General features: G+C 36.7%; 1 protein-coding gene across 14 annotated transcripts in view; it reads left to right on the forward strand.

Moving 5' to 3' along the window:
- Positions 1 to 19904, forward strand: part of unc79 (UNC-79 domain-containing protein) — a 272091-nt gene that overhangs the window by 45404 nt on the left and 206783 nt on the right. For all 14 annotated transcript variants that reach the window (XR_014127995.1, XM_081735890.1, XM_081735895.1 and 11 more), the window contains exons 8-11: positions 3136 to 3368; positions 6103 to 6317; positions 8350 to 8603; positions 19727 to 19868. Coding sequence is in view for 13 of the 14 variants with exons in the window: in XM_081735890.1 (XP_081592016.1) it covers positions 3136 to 3368; positions 6103 to 6317; positions 8350 to 8603; positions 19727 to 19868 (844 nt within the window). In the remaining variant the exon portion in view is untranslated. The remainder of the gene's footprint in view (positions 1 to 3135; positions 3369 to 6102; positions 6318 to 8349; positions 8604 to 19726; positions 19869 to 19904) is intronic.

Here is a 19904-nt window from a genome sequence, read left to right on the forward strand (position 1 = left end):
TCGCAAAAGCACACACACATATATATGAAGGGTAAGGGGAAAAAACAAGGAATGCCCATGTGTGTGCTTTATCGGGTGCTTTGTCCTATCTGTTGGTGACTCTTGATACTATTTGACAGTATATGCCATGCATGCGTAGATGTCGAAATGTTCATGTAAAAAGGGGCAAAAGATTTGACTACCCTATTTCTTTTTACGCGGTTTAAAATATAAAAACGTCGTTTTCTCGGAAATGCAGTTTTGTGACATTCCTCCTTTTTTTCCTTTACCCTTCATATACACTTTTGTCCGTTGGCAAAGAGAAAAATTCTAAGAATTGGCTTTATACGAGATTCACTCAAAAAGTTTCTTAACTGATATTCAAAGAGATGAACTGTACAGTTACATCCTAACGTCGTGTAATTGTTTCTTGTGATTATTACTACTTAAAATGTCTTTATATATATATATATATATATATATATATATATATATATATATATATAACCTTTGCGGCGTGATATTCGGAAATTAAAACAGGAAATCAAACAATCTAATATTGCGCTTCTGCACGATATATTGGGAAGATATGGCCAGTGTGCGACAATAATATGGTGGTTTGTCATGTCACACATAGCAACATTAAATCGTTGTTTATATGATGTAAATAGAACTTGATATTTTTTTTCATAGATCTTTATATAACAGATATTTGGCCTAGGCTTTGACCTATATATTGTTTTTTTTTTTTTTTTCATATCTAAACACAATATGTGTAGTCTTATGCATAAAAAATTGACTTCATTCTAAAATATAGTATTTTTACAGTCGTACGTGAGTCAATTTAGTACTTTAGTTTGAAGTAAAGAACTTGTATAGATTTTTTTTTAATTTCCTCTTAAGAGTAAAATTACAAAGTTTTACAAAGCTTATTAAAGAGATGGATAGCTGGACTACGCATACCTCCTTACATACATAATAAGTCCCAAATGTACGCTAGTTACCATGACACTTACGGTCAGTATACTCATAGAAGTACTCAAACATCATTCAACAACACCACGGATACAGGAAACAGGCATCCTTTTATCCTAATTTTCTCTTATATTATACCTGTACCTCTTAATCCTGTCTGTCGTATTTCTTTATTCTTCAGACGCATTACTTATTCCCGATTATAAGGACAGCTAAGACCTGTTTATACAAACGATCCTGAGAATAATTTCAATGCCTGTATATTTATGGAGTTGCCCACGAGACGAGACAGAGCTCTTTCACTAGAAACTCTTTCTGAGACAAAATATCTCTTTCACGGCAGCTGTTTGAGTTGGGATACCCTGAACTCCTGTCTCGTAGGAAACCCTAGTAATTAGTGGATAATTTTCGATTCTTGGTCCAACAAAGCGTGCAGTTTCTATTATTCTATTACACAATAAAATTTTTGATCCAATGGCTTTGTAAAGAGTATTTAAAACATCTCCCTTCTTTGGTTATCAAATACTCCTTTTTCCGAATTCCACACACGATACAACTCGTCGTGTTGTATAAGTAAAATTTAAGGACTAAGAATATTATGATCTCATTTATGCAGTGCAACGACACAGCATTGATTGTATTATCTGTGTTTTGCATGCATCTCCCGATCCTGTGGACAGTATCGATTTGGAACAGTTATGAAAGATATTAAGTTGAAGCATTCATATTTCGCATTACATGATGAAAGAATACATATATAATGTAACTGAATACTTGCTAAAAGAATACATATATAATGTAACTGAATACTTGCTAAAAGAATACATGTATAATGTAACTGAATACTTGCTAAAAGAATACATATATAATGTAACTGAATACTTGCTAAAAGAATACATATATAATGTAACTGAATTCTTACTACTATGTTTGGGATAAGAGTATACATATAAAAACAAAAGAAAGTCTATGTGACACAATGAAATTCGATGTCCTTTCCGAATTACAGCTTGCTACAAATGGCATATAACACCTCATAGTGCACAAAGGGAAGATCCAAGAGGAAGTAATAAGGAGGAAATCATATCAGAAAGACGCAGTAATGTCGTAGGCGATGTGTTATGCGCTAGGAATCTCGACAGAATAACTGCCCCGCGTAGCGTAGTCGCGGCCATTTAGTCTCACACCGAAGGCAAGAGCGGTCCCGGGTTCGATTCCCAGTGGGGACACTCGGTTGAAAAAGTGTAAAACGCTTTTTCAGGCCAGCCACCCTGAATGAGGTTTTCCTCATTCACACCAGGCAAATGCCGGGGTGGTACCTAACTTATAGCTCCCAGGCCGCTTCCTTCCTTCCCTTTCCCCGGATTGTGTGCTCACTGAGGAACGTCATCCCTCAAACGTGACGGGCTAAATGGCCTTAGATGCCGAAAGCCCAGAAATATAAATCCCAAATCGACAGAATAACCATACTTTTGGTGCACGACGATGACACCATCTACTCTGTATCACGAGTACTGTTTGTTGTACGTCTTTCACTGTATTGTAAATACATTACTAAATAAATTGTGCAGGCACTATGGCTGTCGCGTACACAGGACACTTCATTTACCTCCACAACCCAATAAAAAGTTCCAATATTGATTGAGAAACCCAGTAGTAAGTTCCATCTCCGTCTTTATTCATCTGTCATTTACTGTTTCTCTTGTAGCACTTCCGATTAAACACGTAACAATATTTAAAATAGCATTGATTCTCCATAGTTTAGCATAGTTTCACAATGTAAAACGAAACTAACTTGTTTCAATGAACTACACTTTATGTTAATACTTACACATGAAAGCTTCGAGTAATATAATCAGTATTTTAGTCTATGCTAATTTTAATACTGTAACTTCAATATAAATGTAATTGGAAATGTCCAAGAAGTCTGCTTATGTCATACAAACTGAATAGGTGGTAATTTAAATTTTTTGATTAGTAAATATAATGTATAGATTGCTAAAATAGTAGTCCTTTTAAGACTAATTGTTACATTGCAGAATCTCGTTGAGTATTGACTGAAATTGATAATTTAAAATTGAATGTGTTTGAACCAAACCGCCATTTTTATGTAATATTTGCTTCTTAGCTATTTTGAAAGTGCATCGCAAGGCCTTATATTCTGTTTATCTGTACCGCTAGGTAATTGGTCCCCTTTTGTGTGTCAGCGGGAGCATTGTGCCAATGCAGGAAACGTTGAAGCAGCCAAAGTTTGTTATGATCATTGCATTTCCATTACTTATGCAAGTGACAGCCCACCTCCTTTGTATCTTTGCATTGAGTGTGCTAATGAGATTCACAGAGTACATCCAAATCAGACATTTTGTGATATTTTGCATCAGCTGCAACAGCCTACTGTGTTATGTGAAAACAAGGTACGTATATCGTAATATCTATGTTCAGAGAATATTTATGTACAAATATTACTTCACATTCTTTAAGTAATGCACACCAATTTATGTAGAAATCGGTGTAATAGGTAACACATCAAGAATATATACAATGTAAAAGCTCATATTAAAGCTAGTTTCAACATAGTCACCAAGTCTTTTATCAGATTTCCCCCATCGTGGCACAAGTTTCAAAATACCATATTCACAGAAGCCCGTCTTTCGGGAGTAGAGTCTTCTGCGCACAACTGATTTGATTTCCGTCGTCGGATTTCAACACCGTACGAAATGTTGAACATGTTCGCCGTGACATTCTGTTCAATGTCTCTTCTGTTCTCTTCAGTGGCCGTGACATTCTGTTCACTTGATGCTGTTATTGAACGCCCGGCACGTGACAAATTTGCAAAAATCACACAGCCCTTTTGAAAGAATTTACACCACCTAAAGATTTTGCTACGGTCCATACAGTTTCCCTGTTACACGTATATCATTTCCTTGTGAATTTTATTTGGATTTCGTCCTTCTGCCCACAGAAACCGAACTACACCTCTCTGCTCTTCAGAAGTAAATGACTATAACACATATGCCATCTTTGTTCAGTAGTTCACGGTTTTTCCGCTAGAGGCACATCTGATTGAACAAGTAAAGACTACTTCACTTTTCGCATCCCAGATCATTATAATATCGCGCAAAAATCTGTTGTGTATTCCTTATTTATCTGCCTCGTAATATGTTACAGTTTGAATGAATTATTCGAATTTTAACAGCATTATTTCATATAACAAGCTCTAGTATAATGTGCGAAAGACAGAATAAAGAATGTAAGATCATTTGTCATGTGGAAGAACAAATGTAATATTATATGTAAATAAATATTATCGAAAAATTTGAGGGAATTTGATGAAAAGGTTTGTTATATGTGATGTGGGAAAACTCTCCAATTGAATAAGTTAGTGTGGGAGTCTTTCGTAGGAAAATACAAACCAATGAACTGTACCTCAATTCCTGTCTAGTAGTAGGCAATAACGATAGAATTACGTGTCTGCTGTCTTTAAGTAGTGTGTCTGAAGTTATAGATGGATGAGGGTTGTCAAATGGCGAGAACTGTTACTGGAAATGGTATGTTATAGCCTTTTTCCATGCTCGTTTTCTTATGTACACATGGCGAAACAGTGTTGGGAGAATAAGTTCATACTCGGGGTGACTATTGCGAAAGTTATTGTGGCCCGTTACATAATTCAAGAGCTCGTAGCGAAACAATTGCTCATAGAAAACACCAGGAAGGATCGTGACACCCACAGTACGCTAAAGATCTGCCGATTGACTTTCCAGGAAAATCCATCGATCCAAACTGCAATGGGCCAGCGATTCAATTTGGCATTTTCAGCCGTGAACACAGCCATTCTTAAGCGGTTCCAGCAGAAGTGCGTCCATAATATTTGACTGTACACTACCTTCTCCCGCTCCACATTGCAAAATGACTTTCAACCAAGTGCAAGAAACTATATGAAATACACCTAGTGAGGCCAAAATGGATAGTCATCACAATGAATGCTCATACATCCATCCCAGTGTAAGTAGTCATACTTGGGCGCTGACATACCGTAACAGTGATGTCAAGGATCGCTGGAACTTGCAAATAGTTCACAAGTTGCAACGTGCTACGTACGCCATTTCCGGGAAAAGTTTCCCGTGTGGATTTATATATTTTTTTATGGGATTCAAATGTAAGGAGGCGAAGTTGCTGATACGCAAAGTTTATAAAAGAAAAAAAAAGTGAAAGGAAATACAAGATACTCCCAACAACCCATTATGATACCTATCTTTCGAATCGACATTCCACACATATGGTGTGGACGCCAACCAAATGAAAACTTACGTACATAATACTTCAAACCATACCGCCAGAACATTTCTGCGGCTTTGGTCTGTTGAAAAGGCGTCTTCAGCTTCCCTTCCGCACACCCTCGCTGGTCTCCCAAGAGCTTGTAGAAAGCAGTAGGACCGAATTCCCTTCCCTTGGAGTGTGCTTTAGTGGAGACTTTGATGTCATATGGTCACAGTACTGGATGTCCAATAGAATTAGTGGGAGGCAGCGAGGTTTCTCGTAAGGTGAGAACTCTTCAAAATCGGTCCAATATGAACCAAACAACCTTCTGTACGCTATTGGATATTGTGCAACTGCAGTTGCTGTATGCTCTTGGTTGAACCCATGGAACTTGATATGTATGCGTTCCTCAGACAGCAGCATTTTATAGCCGTTAATTAGTACAACTTTACAGTCGTTACACCTGTATGAAAGGCATTACAAGCAAAACTTATTATAATCGCTATGATATGTTTCAGTGATTCATCAATAGTTATGCAAGAAATTTTCTGCCGGGGAGCCTATAGATGCTAAAATCTCATGACGGATGAGTGGAAGCGGATTAATTATATATCCTGTTTAGTAACATTTTTTAAATATATTGACATATGTAAAACTATGTCGACTTACGGGTCTTGAAACTATGTCGACTTACTCTTGTATCTGGGTCGTTATTACCAAATGCTGATACTCTTTGTTTCATCTAAAACAAAAGAAAATAATATTTACTGTTTTATTTTATTAATATGATATTGACACCGAAATTTGAAAAGAGTAGAAAGAACTTAATCAGATTCTTGTTTTATTTTTGCAAATTTTTAGTGTATCCTTATTTCTTACTTTTAAATACAGAACTGTAGAGCCACTGACAAGACTGCTGTATCGATTTGCTTTTCAATTGAGTGCGCAAGTTACAATGGAAATCATCCGATTCGATATTGTCAACAATGTCATAATATAAGGCATAACAATAGGCGTGGAGGAGATCATATTGTTCATAAAAGCTTGCCATCTCTTCAGGAAATGAATTCAGAGATGCAATCATACATTGTTGAAGCAATCGTAAGGTAAGTCTTCTTTTCTTTAGGCACGTGTGAATATATGGAGGAGGAAGTAGAAAAATAGCAATTAATTTATAAAACGGCTTTCCTGCATTACGTGGATAAAATTAAACACTCAGTAAGCATGAACACGTACAATATTATTGTGTAAAAATAATTTAAGGAATACTACTTACTCATTATCGTGCTTCAAAAACTGCAGTGCTCTGAAGCAGTGATGATTTCAGAAGATTTCCCTCCAGAGGGAATTTCAATACGTGGAGGTTGAAGGTAGTAGTACTGTGAAAATATTGGTAACTCATGTTGAGCACAATCAAATGTATGCCCAATAGCACGTCCAGTAAGAGAACGTCTCTGACAGCTCGCAGTAGCATTGCCACTACTCGCGTGTCAAGGTTTTTTCCGGTGCAACTGTAGTGGCAATTTAATTAATAGTATAAGACAGAGTGATCGTGGTTGGTAACACGGGTATCAAAGTAGGAGCTGCAATGTCCCACCGCATGTAGTAAGAAACGTCAGAGACCATCTCTTGTTGGCCGTGCTATAGTGTTCATTAGCCTACAGAGTGCAGCCGTGTTACGTGAAACTAAAGTAAACAAACAAACGAGTGGGCTGTACAAAAGATATTTGCTGGTGTATGGTAATTTTTAACACTTGAGAAATTTTTAATTCAATTTAGTAGATGGATGTAAATATTTACCAATTATGTTGTATATAGTTCCAGAATTTGTACTGTGTAATATATATATATATATATATATATATATATATATATATAAATATGCCTAAGGTGAAGTGTAGTCGAAACGTATTATTGAAGCACTGGATTTCAGGGATTAGTGACTGGTAGTGTATTGTGACAGTTCAAAAAAAATGAAATGAAATCTTTGAGTTCTACCTCCCACGGTTATGTCGGTTAGGCTAAAGGAGACGGTGATGATGAGAAATGAATGAAATGGTGGAATGAAGAAAGTGGAAGGAAACGGGAGAACCCCGAGAAAACCCACGAGCACGGTATTTGTCCACCACAAAGTCCACACGGCCCGAGCTGGGATCGAACCAGAGACCCCAAGCACCGGAGGTGAACGCTCTACCACTGAACCACCGCGCACCCCTTGTGACAGTTCATTCTGCTACAGTAAACATTGTGAAGAAATAAATCTGAAATATGTAAGTTGTTTCTTAAGTGCATATTAATTTATTTGTAGTACATATTTACTTTTTAGTGCAAATTTGCATGCATATTTTCATGTATTTTAGTGCATATAATTCTGGTCAATGAAGGTAAGAAAGATTGACAAGAAGTCAGACCCTTATTGTCCTCCTGGTATTCTACTACTTTCCCTATCTACGCGTTATTCAACTATGTGCTACTATCGTCGAGGCATCGTCATTTTGTCTTATCACCGAGAACTCCCAGTTCAGTAACGATCTTATTTTTTATATACACGCAATGTGGACCTCCTGCCGCGATCCAACCATATTAATATTTCTTGTTTCGTATGAGTACGTAGCTTTATGTTGAACATGCATATACCATTTTAGTTGCAGTCATATTCCGGGAGAAATTTTTATCATAAGTTATGTACTATTCGCATTCTTACAATGAGAGTAACAGTAATTATGTACTCAAGAAAACACGAATCGTAATATTAAGTTGCGAGTAATAAAATAAATCTACAAGGAAATTGTTTTCAGAAATGCGAAATAAAGTGACATATGTCAGTAAATGGTAATGAAATCATTTCTGGACTGGCAAAAAAAGAAAAAGAAAAGAAAAAGAAAAAGAAAAACCAAACACCTTAAAATGTGTATGCCACGATTAAGATGCAAACACGTAGACCTTTATTTCTTACGAAGCACTGTGCACTGTGCGGTACAATTTGCCTTGGCCCCACATTTCGTATTTATCCATTATATGTACGGCGAATGAAATCATAGAAATACTGATTATCTACGTAGCAATTAGTGTAGATTCCATATCATTATAAATATTTTAAATAAGAGTATAATGTTGAGTAATATTTCATTTTTACAGTCTCTTGAAAGAATCCCAGTCTTGTACAGTCGATTCCAATAAAGATGCAGAAGTACATGCCAAGAGTGGTTTGTTAAATATATTTGACACAACAGATAATATATCATTAGAAGAACGCGAGTTACTGGGCCAGTGTGGAGTGTGGCTACTTGTTGGATTATGTGCACCAAATAGTGAAACTAACGTCGACATGTTAGGGAGGCTCTTATCGATGTTGTTTCACTGGTTTGATGTGACTTCATATTCACTTCATGGTACGTATGTAAAAGTCTTGCGTATTTGATGGTATGAATATGATGGATTATATGTACATATTGTAAACGAAATTCGTTAAATATAAGGTTTGTAAGCTATGATTTTTAAAAGACATTTTTTCATTCAACTGTCCAGTCATAATTGTAATAAGTTAAAAGTAAAATATGTATACAGAGAGGATCATTTATCTTGATACGCTCTTGTAAACTAATAGATACAAAACGCTGAAATTTTGTACTGTGCAAATATTGACACGGGGGCGTTGTTTGACATACTCTTCAATACCACTAAATTAACAGTGTTGCCATCCCAACATAAAATTGTATTTTTTCAAACACCACTACGTCAAGTTATTGCAGATTTCAGATCTACATGTAAAACGAAAACTTACATTTCCGCGCTTATTATGCAATGTTGTAAACTAAGGACCTACAGCACAAAAATCGAAACACAACCACATTTTGGAGGATTCTATAACAGTAATTTCGCAAGTGACACAGACAGGGTAACTAACAAAGTCCCTTAGTGTCGAATACTGCGGTCATTATATGACGTATTTCGAACAAGTAGAAACTAAGCTACAAGGAATTAAGGAATTGAAAATTTGACGTTTTTCAAGGACTTTATTTCGAAAAGTGTTTATATAAGTATCAAATCGAATTGTGTACGGGGTTTTCAGGGATTTTATATATATGGAGTATTGTGGAGACTTCTTAAAACACATTTTGACTTATTTTGCTTCTGTGACATTACAATACTTTTTCGTAGATACTTACATGTTCTCGGAATTACATAATTTTAAGCAGTATTACAAACTTACAAGTGTTTACCATATCTCAAGGTAAACAGCATTATGACCTTCACATCTATTGAAAACTATGTATGCAATTGGATGGCGTACTTACCGAAGCAGTTTTTCGAAATAAAAGCTATTGAAAAAAGTCAAATTTTCAATTTCTTGTATCTTTATTCCTATACATTGGAAATCTGACATATCATAATCATAGTATTAGACACTGAAGTACTTCGGATGTGCATTGTGCCATCCGTCTGACTTTTGTTGTTACTGCTATAGAGATCACTGCTTAAAGTGAGCCGGTATGAGCCGGTTATGCATCCGAAAGTTAGAAAATCGGCCGGTATGGCATACCATTAAAAATAAGTGATTAAAATTGAAATTTGCGTCTAGGAAAAAAAAAACATTTTACACATAGAAATAAGTATGGTGTTAGTGTTGAGTTAACAAATATGTTTATACTGTCAAAGATTTTGTTGCTGCTGCTTCGAAAGAAATAACAGTTCCCTAACATCCTATTCAATTGCAGATTTTGTGCTCCTGATTTTTTCAACATTTGTTTGAGCAATTCCAACCTGCCCCCTTCAAAAAAATCTAACTACCGTACTGCCCGCCTAAAACGTTTAACCTCGATCCACCCCTGACATTGACAGGGCTCTTTTTTTTTATTCAAAATTATTTTTTTCACTTTGTCTGGACTTTTGTGTTTACAACTATAAGAAAATTAGTGTTGACCACGAGACGATACGAGGCCAAAAGAAGCTTTTCAAAATAAAAATGAGATTGGAAAGAATCATTAAATAACCACTGGCGCAAATCCCGGGGGGAAGAGGGGGACATGTCTCCCCAATCTTGGACCTGGGGGGACTGTCCCCCAAAAAAATCTGACTTAAAAAAGTGCTTTTTGGGATAAGTGTGATGATTTGTGTCCGACTGCCACAAAGGAATGTGAGATGAAATTGATTTCTCTTGGCTTTTCCATTTCTTTTAAAAAGAATCGTATTTTGTAGTATTTTAAACTGGACGTCGTGCTGTAGTGCGTTTAGTAGTCTCATCAATATGTATTAATTCCACCTCCGCTACTTGGGCACAAATTGCAATAAATGCCAGAGGAGGATACACCCCTCTCCTCATGCTGGAAAGTTGTCTCAGCTGTAGATACGGGCACAAATTCCGGGGAAATGGGGAGACATGTCCTCCCCCAACATTGGTACTGGAGGCTCTCCCAATAATCCGATTTGAAAAGTGCTTTTTGCAGATAAGTGTGATGATTTGTGTCTGACTGCCACAAAGGAAAGTGAGATGAAATTGGTTTCTCTTAGTTTTTCCATTTTTAATGAAAATGAATGTGTGCGACTGTGTGTGACGTAACCTGATGTGAGATCTTATCTCCTCCTCTCCCCTAGGCCCTAGAACACGAAAGACTACCCAATGTCAGTAGAACCTATCTTTTCAGTAAATGGGCATTTCATCTATTTGTAGTATCAGCCTAGGCATCTACTCATGCTTCGTAAGCCAACTCTATGGCCTATGGAACCCGGAGGTTCAATGCCGCGTTCACAAACGCCCTCCATTGACTTCTATCCTTAGCCAACTGGATCCAGTTACTACTTTGCATTCCTATTTTTGCGAGATTCATTTTAATATTGTCTTCCCATCTGCGCCTACGTCTTCCTAATGGTCGTTTTCTGATTGGTCTTATCGCTAACACTTTGAAAGCGTTCATACTGGCTATATGTCCTGCCCACCTTAGCCTCCTAGACTTGATGACCCTGACAATGTTTGGTAAGCGGTATAATTTATGTAGTTCCTCGTTATGAAGTTTTCGCCATTCCCCATTCCCGTTCCTCTTGGATCCGAATATTCGTCTGAGGATTTTGTTCTCAATTACTTTCAGTTTATGTTCTTCTCTCAGAGTAAGCTACCGTGTTTCGAAACCATACAGAACAACAGGGATGATTATCGTTTTATATATTTTAAGCTTCAAATTCCTCGACAGAATTCGCAACGACAAGAAATTTTGAACTGAATAATAACACGAATCCCCTGTTTTTAGTCGATATTTAATTTCTTCGTGAATAAGATTTTCGTCTGTTAATATTGATCCTAGAGTTTTGAAAGTATCCACTTTATCAAAAGTGTTATTTATTATTTTAACGCATTCATAATTTGCCGTGTTACGGTCCCAACGCACTGCCATGTATTTAGTTTTCTCTGCATTTCTTTCTATTGTTCTATCATCCCCTATTAAATTTACATCATCAGCGTACGCATAACCTGGTGAACATCGTTCAACTCTAGGCCCTGGTTGCTATCTTTGATTTTCCTTATAGCGTATTAAAGGGCAAAGTTGAATAATAATGGCGACAACGCATCTCCTTGTTTCAGGCCTTTTCGACGTGAAAGCTCGTGGCCAAAAAGTTTCCTACCCGGACTTTACTTTGGGATTCATTTAAACATCCCTTAATTAATCTATTTAGCTTTTTCGGTATTCCAAATTCTGTAAGAATGTTGTACGATATTTCTCTCCTAACCGAGTCGTAAGCCTTTTTAAAATCAATAAATAGTTGATGTACCGGGCTACTGTATTCCCATTGGCGAATGGTAAATATTTGGTCGATACTTGATCGATTTCGTCTAAATCCGCACTGATAATCTCCTATAATTTCATCTGCGTATGGGGTCAATCTCGCTAATAGAATGTTTGAAAGGATTTTATAGGATGTTGACAGAAGAGAGATGCCTCGATAATTATTACAGTCAGTGGCAATTCTTCCTTGTTGTAGATAAGGAGGATGAGTTTGTGTATCTTGTTCCACAATTTTTCGCCTCCAGGTAAAATTAACTCAGTCGAAATTTCGTTTACGCCCGGAGTTTTGTGTTTCTTTATTTTCTTTATATTGATTTCTACTTCTATTAGGTTGGTTTCTGCGGTGTGTATCTCCCTTTCTCCACGCACATTAGTTTTTGGCTGCGCGTTAAACAAATCGTCAAATAAATGTTTCCATCTATTTAAAATGCTATCTGTATCAGTGAGAACTGTTCCATCAGCTTTCTTTAATATAAACACGAGGTTAATAGCCTTTCTTAAATTCGTTGATCCCTTTATACATGTCCCGAATGTTTTTATTTTTATTATTAGACCTATCTTCAAGTTCCTTAATTTTAGCTTTCAAAAAATCGCGTTTCTTTGTTCTAAAGGTTTTGGAAGTTTCCCGCCTGATGTCTATGAAATTTTGTGTGGTTACTTCATTCGGATTTTATAGCAAACGTAATTTTGAGTGTTTTGTCTTCTCTGCTAGTTCGAACCATGGTTTGTTCCTATGTATTTCCGTGTTCCAATTTTTCTTTTGAGAGAGGATGTTTCGTAAGCAAGGAAAAGAATTCAATTGCTGGAATATTTTTCTCCATAATCTTAAGGTTACATCTGTTAACTAAAGAGTATATGACATGCGTCAGTTTTCTGTAATGTTATTGAGATTATCATCATTTTGCTCAAATACGAGTATTGTTGAGTCATACATAATTAATATTCTTTCTTCATAGATTTTGGGGAAGTCATTATTTATATTATTACAAAACAATTTTAACGTTGATCTTTGTGGATGACTAATTAAAAACATACCAATTATAAATATGCATGTATTCAGATTTCAGAATGTGTTCACGGCAGTGATTTGTAATACTGATATGTACTACTACTTCATCTACATCGCCTAATATATAATATACTCTACAACAGGTTCACCTCAGAAATCAGATTCATCTGCCGTAATATGAGTTTCATCTCCCTTCTCTATAATAAGCCTCAAATCTGCCCACCACCCAATGTTGAACACAACGAATGGCGTATTTAGGATTTTGTTTCGAGGGAAGGAAGTGAGCAATTGCCCACCTGAGTTTGAGAATTAAATATATTTTAATTTATGCATAAATTGAAGTTATAACGGCAAGAATTGCAGACCAATAAATCCTATATGATATAATACAAAAATTTAGGAGTGAATCTAACCCTTTATTCTATTCATACAAGAAAAAGGAAGCATCCTCTTGGCCTTCTTAATTTCCGGAGCTAATTATTCCCCTGTTTTGATTTTCTTTAATTCAAACATTTCCTTCTTTTAAAAATAACTAACCGATATAATTTTTCCTTTGTTATAATAACCAAAGTTCTGTCATGTTGATATCCGCGCAAGTTGGTGTGGAACACCAGTTTCGCTTATCAACTCCTCTTAGTTTTGGTGTTACTGATGGCGGCCGACTTCAATCACAACTGACAACGGTCGATAAAGTATGATAAGCGAAATCAAAAGAAGTAACATTAAAAAAAAAAAAAAAAAAAAAAAACAGAAAAGTAGAAAGGACGAAAGAAAGAACAAAGGGACGCAGTTCTTACATGGAATGAAGTTTGACAAATACAGTATTATTTCTGAACAAAGAGCATAAGAAAATGGAAGGACAATGACATTCGTAGAAATGGTAAGAAGGATTATTGTTGTGCGTGGAATGCGAAAAACCAACAAATTTATTTCGGGGCGAGCTTGAGCCCAGTCCGATAGCCCCCTAAATACGCCACTAAAGACAATTCTGCTTCCCTGATCCTTCACAGCATTGTTTTTCAACTTCATAAATATTTTGAACATCGCTTATATATATATAATATGGGAACGGTATTACCCCCCCCCCCCCAATGTTGAAGACAGATTTGCGCCGATGTAAATAACTAGACACTAGAGACGAGACGAGAGTGACTATAAAGCCTTAAACGCCACGTTGGATCACTATGCTATTGTATAAAAGTTCTGTCGCTTTTTAACCCACCACTTTTTTCACGAATATCGATATGTTATCTAAGGCCAAAAATAGTCCCCATCGGCATCGACGACTTTCTGCCAACTTTCTGGAAGGCAATGGATTTCATCGCGGTAGTAATTGATGGGCCTTGAAGCGAAGAAAATATCAAGTGCATTTAGCACCTCTACTAGGGATTTCAACTGGCGTCCTCTAAGGTGATTATCCAAGGAATGGAACAGGGAATAATCGGACGGTGCAATGTCCAGGGAGTATGGCGGATAGTCCAGGGCGTAGAATGGTGGTTCGAGTCATCGTAGCCACGTGGGGCTTAGCATTGTCGTGTAACAGGTGGATGCCTTTGTCGTTCAGAAGTGCTGGTTCCAGGGTTTTGAGTTTTTCTTGAACGTGGTTCAACTGCTGACAGTACACAGTTGCAGTGGTGTTCTGACCAGCTGGTAGAAGTTCCCGTTGGACAATGCCGCGAGAAGTCCACCAAACTCACAGGAGGACTTTCCTCTGGTGCAGTGCTGGTTTTGGCTGTTTTGGAACTGGTTCATGGGATGCTAACCAATGATGACGGCGCCGTGGAGCTTCCTACAGCACCCACTTGTCATCACATGTCAACACCCTGTCTACAGATGGCTCCTTCCTCAGATGAGACTGCAAAGAAACACAGGTGTCTGCTAGTGTTGTCTTCTGGCCCGGAGTTAAGTCATGTGGGACCCATGAACCCAACTTGTAGTGCTTCCCAAGTTGATGAAGGTGCTGTCGAATGGTTTGTCGACTCATACTGATTGTAGTCTCTGTTTCTCACATGTCTGGCCACTGTTCGCGTCAATTGCTGTCTAAAGATCTTCATTTTGTACATGTGTTGGTGTTCCTGCACGTAGTGCGTCTTCGGGTGTTTCATCACCGTCCTTAAACTTGTTAAACAACCGCTGCACTGTCCACTAGTCACGACACTCTTACCAAAGGTCTGGCATATCTTCCATCCCGCTGCAGCGGCGTTTGACCTCAGTTTGAACTCGTACAGCATACATGCCCTTACGACGCTCTGTGGAGGACCCATGTTCACTGTGTCCTTACGTAAGTTCACTGTTTAACTGAACTGCCACAACCAGACAGTATGTTGGATATACCCACACCAACAACTGACCTTCGCCTTATCTCCATTGGCATTCAACTCACAATGTGAGGTCCAATTAAACACAGACCTCCACAAATGCGACAGAACTTTCTTGGTTACCTTTATAAATGCGATGTTTAAATATACGTACCATTCGTGTTCTTCCTCATTTAGATCACTGATATGCTCAAACAAAATCTTAGAAAAATAAAATCATTTTATAAATATTTACTTCTGTTCGGCTGATGATAGTAATTCTTCACATCAAAAATGGTGCAAAAATGTCAGAAGTAGAGATGCTCTTTAGGGTTCTGTCTAAATTACTGCTCTAAGGGGTTATATTTGCTCCATACCGTCACCTCATCTGATATCACTTTAAGCACTGATAGAGATCATCAAAATTTTGAAGTTTGTGGTACTGTAGCGTCCGTAGTTTGCAACACTGAATAACAAATCTCATATTGTAAGTTTTCGTTTAACGTGTAAATTTGAAATATGCAATAATCTGACGTAGTCTCGTTGGAAAACAGTGTTGGGTTGACAACACTGTTTACCTGATGGTATCCCAGAGTATGTCGAACAATGCTTCCCTTCTCCAGCCGATATTTGCATGGTCCAAAATTTCAGTATTTTTCTGTCTATTAATTTAAAAGTTACAAGGGCTTTTCAAGATAAATGGTCCATTCTGTATATGCACGCCTGTTCTATTGTATAACTGCAAAGTTAAGTAAAATTGAGTTATTCTTTTTATTCTCACTTATATTACTTTTTTTTTTCTGGGGAAGGAAATAAAAATCACCAACTAGAACAGGGTTTTATATTCATAAACGAATAGTATCAGCAATTGTGTGTATTGAATTTACTAATGATAGAATTTATCACACTTAAAGGTCAGTGGTGCAATATTATTGTTGTAAATGTGCATGCCCCAACAGAAGGTAGGGTTATGATTTTTACGAAAAATAAGAACCTGTCTTTGACCAATTCCCATAATATCATATAAAAATTCTATGAGGGACATTAATGTTTAAGATAGGACTAGAGGATATCCTCAAACCAATTATAAGGGACGAAAGTCTACATAAAGAAAGTGATAACAACGGTTTTAAATTCGTGAACTTGCAACATCGAAAAACGCTATACTGATGAGTTTTAAATCCCCACGGAGTAACATCCATAATACATTTGGATCTCAGCAGATAGAAAAATACATGATCAAATCGATCACGTTTTAGTAGGTAGAAGAAAACAGTCTACCACAATTGATATTCAGTCGTTTAGAGGAGTTGACTGTGATATTAATCGCTACCTGGAGCAGAAATTATGAGAGAGAGCTATTACCACTGAAAAAAATGAAATAATCAGCATCTGGTAAGAAAGAGGTTTAGTTTAAAGAAATTAAAGGAAAGTCAGGCGAGAGGGGAATATCATATTGAAGATTCGGAATACACTAGTGTTGAGGATACTTGAATTAAAATTAGACATACCATTAAAATTTCAGGAAAACAAAAAACTGAGGATGCAGTAACACATAGGAACAAACCGTGGTTTCATTAGGAATGCGCGAAACTTACAGAGAAGAGAAAACTGCGTTGACTACGAAGTGCGAACGTTAGAAACTCACAAAATTTCATCGATATCAAACATGAAACTTTTCGACACTTTTAGAACAAAGAAACGTGATTTTTAGAAAGCTATTGAACTTGAAGATAACAGTAAAAACAAAAATAGTCAAAACATTTAAAAATGCATCGACGAATTTAAGCAAAACTATCAATTTGGCGCTTACATATTAAAGAAAGCAGAAGGAGCAATTCTCACGAATATGGATAGGATTTTGAACAGGTGAGAAGATTTGGACAATTTGCTAAACACGCAGTCGAGGAATAATGTTCGTGGAGAAATTAAAGTGTATACAGCAGAACCGTATGTGCCAGAGTCCAACCGAACAGAAATCGAAAATTAAGGAAACACAGATCTCCTGAGGTAGAAGTGTCGTGACAATAACATAACAAACACAACTAATAAATTCAATGTGAAAACATTCAAAAATTTTCATCGTATTCTTTTACAGCGTAGTGTATCTGTATGAGAATGTCATTATAATTGTCCAGTAGTTAATTTAGTTAATAAAGCACTTCTGTCACTTCCGTATGATACCGTATATCGCATTTATTTTGATCATTTATATACAGGATATTAATAAGCTATACCAACAATCTGTAAGAGGTGTTTTTTTTTTTTTTTGTACATCAAAATAAAAAAAAATCATGTGAGAAAATTACATAATTTTGAAGCTAGGGCTGTCCAAAAGCGTGAAAAACACATCCCAACATGCGTTATTTCATAAACGAAGAACAATGGAGCTAGCAATCTCTAACATTTCCGACTTCCCGTTGACGCATTCCGTGTTCACTGCTCTCAAGGCTTACTTTTTGCCTACTTTAGACCCTTCTTAAAGTCAAGAATATCTGGGAGTTCTGTTGGGAATATTTCTGGAAATTATGTCCTGTGGGGAATTCCTTACACATCCATTGCTGAAGTATGCACGTTAGGTGGAGTATGTTCAAATTCCTTACGCCGACCATCGCCACTCCATGGTTTCTTGTGTTCGAACGAACGCGTGTCGCAATTTATTGTTTCCATACTGTGGACATTTATGGCTCTAAAACACTCCCTCACCCCCACTCCCACATGTCCGTATGTACCGGGTTTGTTTTATTTATTTTGATGTGAGGAATCAGTTCTTATAATTTGTCAATATAGTTTATTAATGCCCTGTATATATTAAATCATTAAACCAGGTTTCTCAAACTGTGGTCCTCGAGGTTTCCCCTTTTTGACCTCTTAGCTTAAACAGTTCAAAAAGAAAAAAATGTAATTGAAGTATCATAGCTATAGTTGAAACTCTCAAACGGGTATAGATTATACATAGCAGAAAATGGTGTGTTAAAACAACACAAAATGACTACCACTTTAGCGTGTTACTTATGTGTTAATTTAACACTAAAGACATCGCCTTCCGAGCATATCAGAAATAACCAGTAATTGTCAGTGGGAATTTGAATTGGATTTTATTATTAGCAATGAGCAAAGCTTTATGCAGTATATTTGACATTTATGCCAAGTAACGAATAACATAATATGTTTTGCTGTAATCGGTCACGAAAATAGTTTTGTAAGCCTATGAATTGTCTGACAACAGTTACATGAGGAGCAGTGCTGCCATTTGTTGTTCTTATATCCTAGCACAAGAAAACAGATAACAACAACAGATGACAGCACTGATAATCATGTAACTGTTGTCAGACAATTTAATAAGGCTATACAATTTACATCTAATAGATGATAGAATTTAATAAGATAAAGATTATGTCTATTCTAATAGCTTATATAAATGTATTATTATAAAATATTCTTGATAACCTTCAATTACTAGAAAGAGAAAAATGTATTGTCGTCTTCTAATACCAATATAAAGTTAAAATAATTTTTATCAATACTATTTAAAAGATATATGTATATCGATATGTGTTCAAAATATTAATGAAGAAAAAGAAAAACTGCGATACGAAAGGCGTCCAATAAGTTATCTACCTAGATAGGAAGAGAAAGGCGGAACATAATGACGCCTAACACGCGCGCCAAGGCCACTGTGTTTAACCCCGCTGCGCAATTTGACGTCAGTCAGAGCAATGCAATGGCCGTGAGCAGTGTTTGTGTTACGCCGCGTAGCGAATGTTCGTGTGACGCCATGAACAATGGATTTGCAGAAGTTGTAGCACCGTTCAGGCATAAGTTTCTCACTAAAGAAGGGAAAGGACCAAAGGAGATCCATGAGTTACTGCTGAAAGTGTACCGGTGTTTAGCACCGTCAGACGTTTTTCGTCGGTTCAACAGGCTGTTTACGAGTGGTTTGTAGGCCATGACAGAGATTATTCTTTCATGAGATTTCTTCGTTGCCCACAAAGTGGGGAAGGTGCATAGACCTTCATAAGGACTACATCGAAAAACAGTGATGACCAGGTGAGCTTATCTGCATTTCTTCCTGTGTAGGTAGATAACTTACTTTAGCCTCTCGTAAACTTGTTTTCGAAGGAGATAAGAGTAGAGTTGTCCATAAAACATTCTGATTAAGGAAAGTGATTCCGACTTGAAAAATGTAAGGTCGTTTGTTATTGTTTCATTCACGTGAAAGAAATGTAACAGTTTGCTTATTTACTTCAGGAAAATGTAATTTAAACAAAATGCAAAAGTAAAATCTTGCGTTAAAAAAAATAATAATAGTTAATAAATTTGTGATTTCTGGAATTCTTACAACCCAGCAGCACCCTGCACGTGAGTTTATGTATTATTTTGAATTATATGCTCACATATATATTGTCAGATATAAATTTTTATTGTAGATCAATCAGATAATGCTGTGGAGAAACTGAAAACTGAATTCGTACGTGACTGGCTCACTGAAATCTGTAAAACCCATTTTGAGGTCTTAGTGAACTGCTTATTACCTCACCCGCCGGATTATGCTCGAGTAGGCGGCCATTGGTGAGTAAAATGCATTGCATCTTTCCTGATATAGTT

Source organism: Thermobia domestica, chromosome 13 (assembly GCF_964235325.1).
Source record: "Thermobia domestica chromosome 13, izTheDome1.hap1.1, whole genome shotgun sequence".
Taxonomy (NCBI): domain Eukaryota; kingdom Metazoa; phylum Arthropoda; class Insecta; order Zygentoma; family Lepismatidae; genus Thermobia; species Thermobia domestica.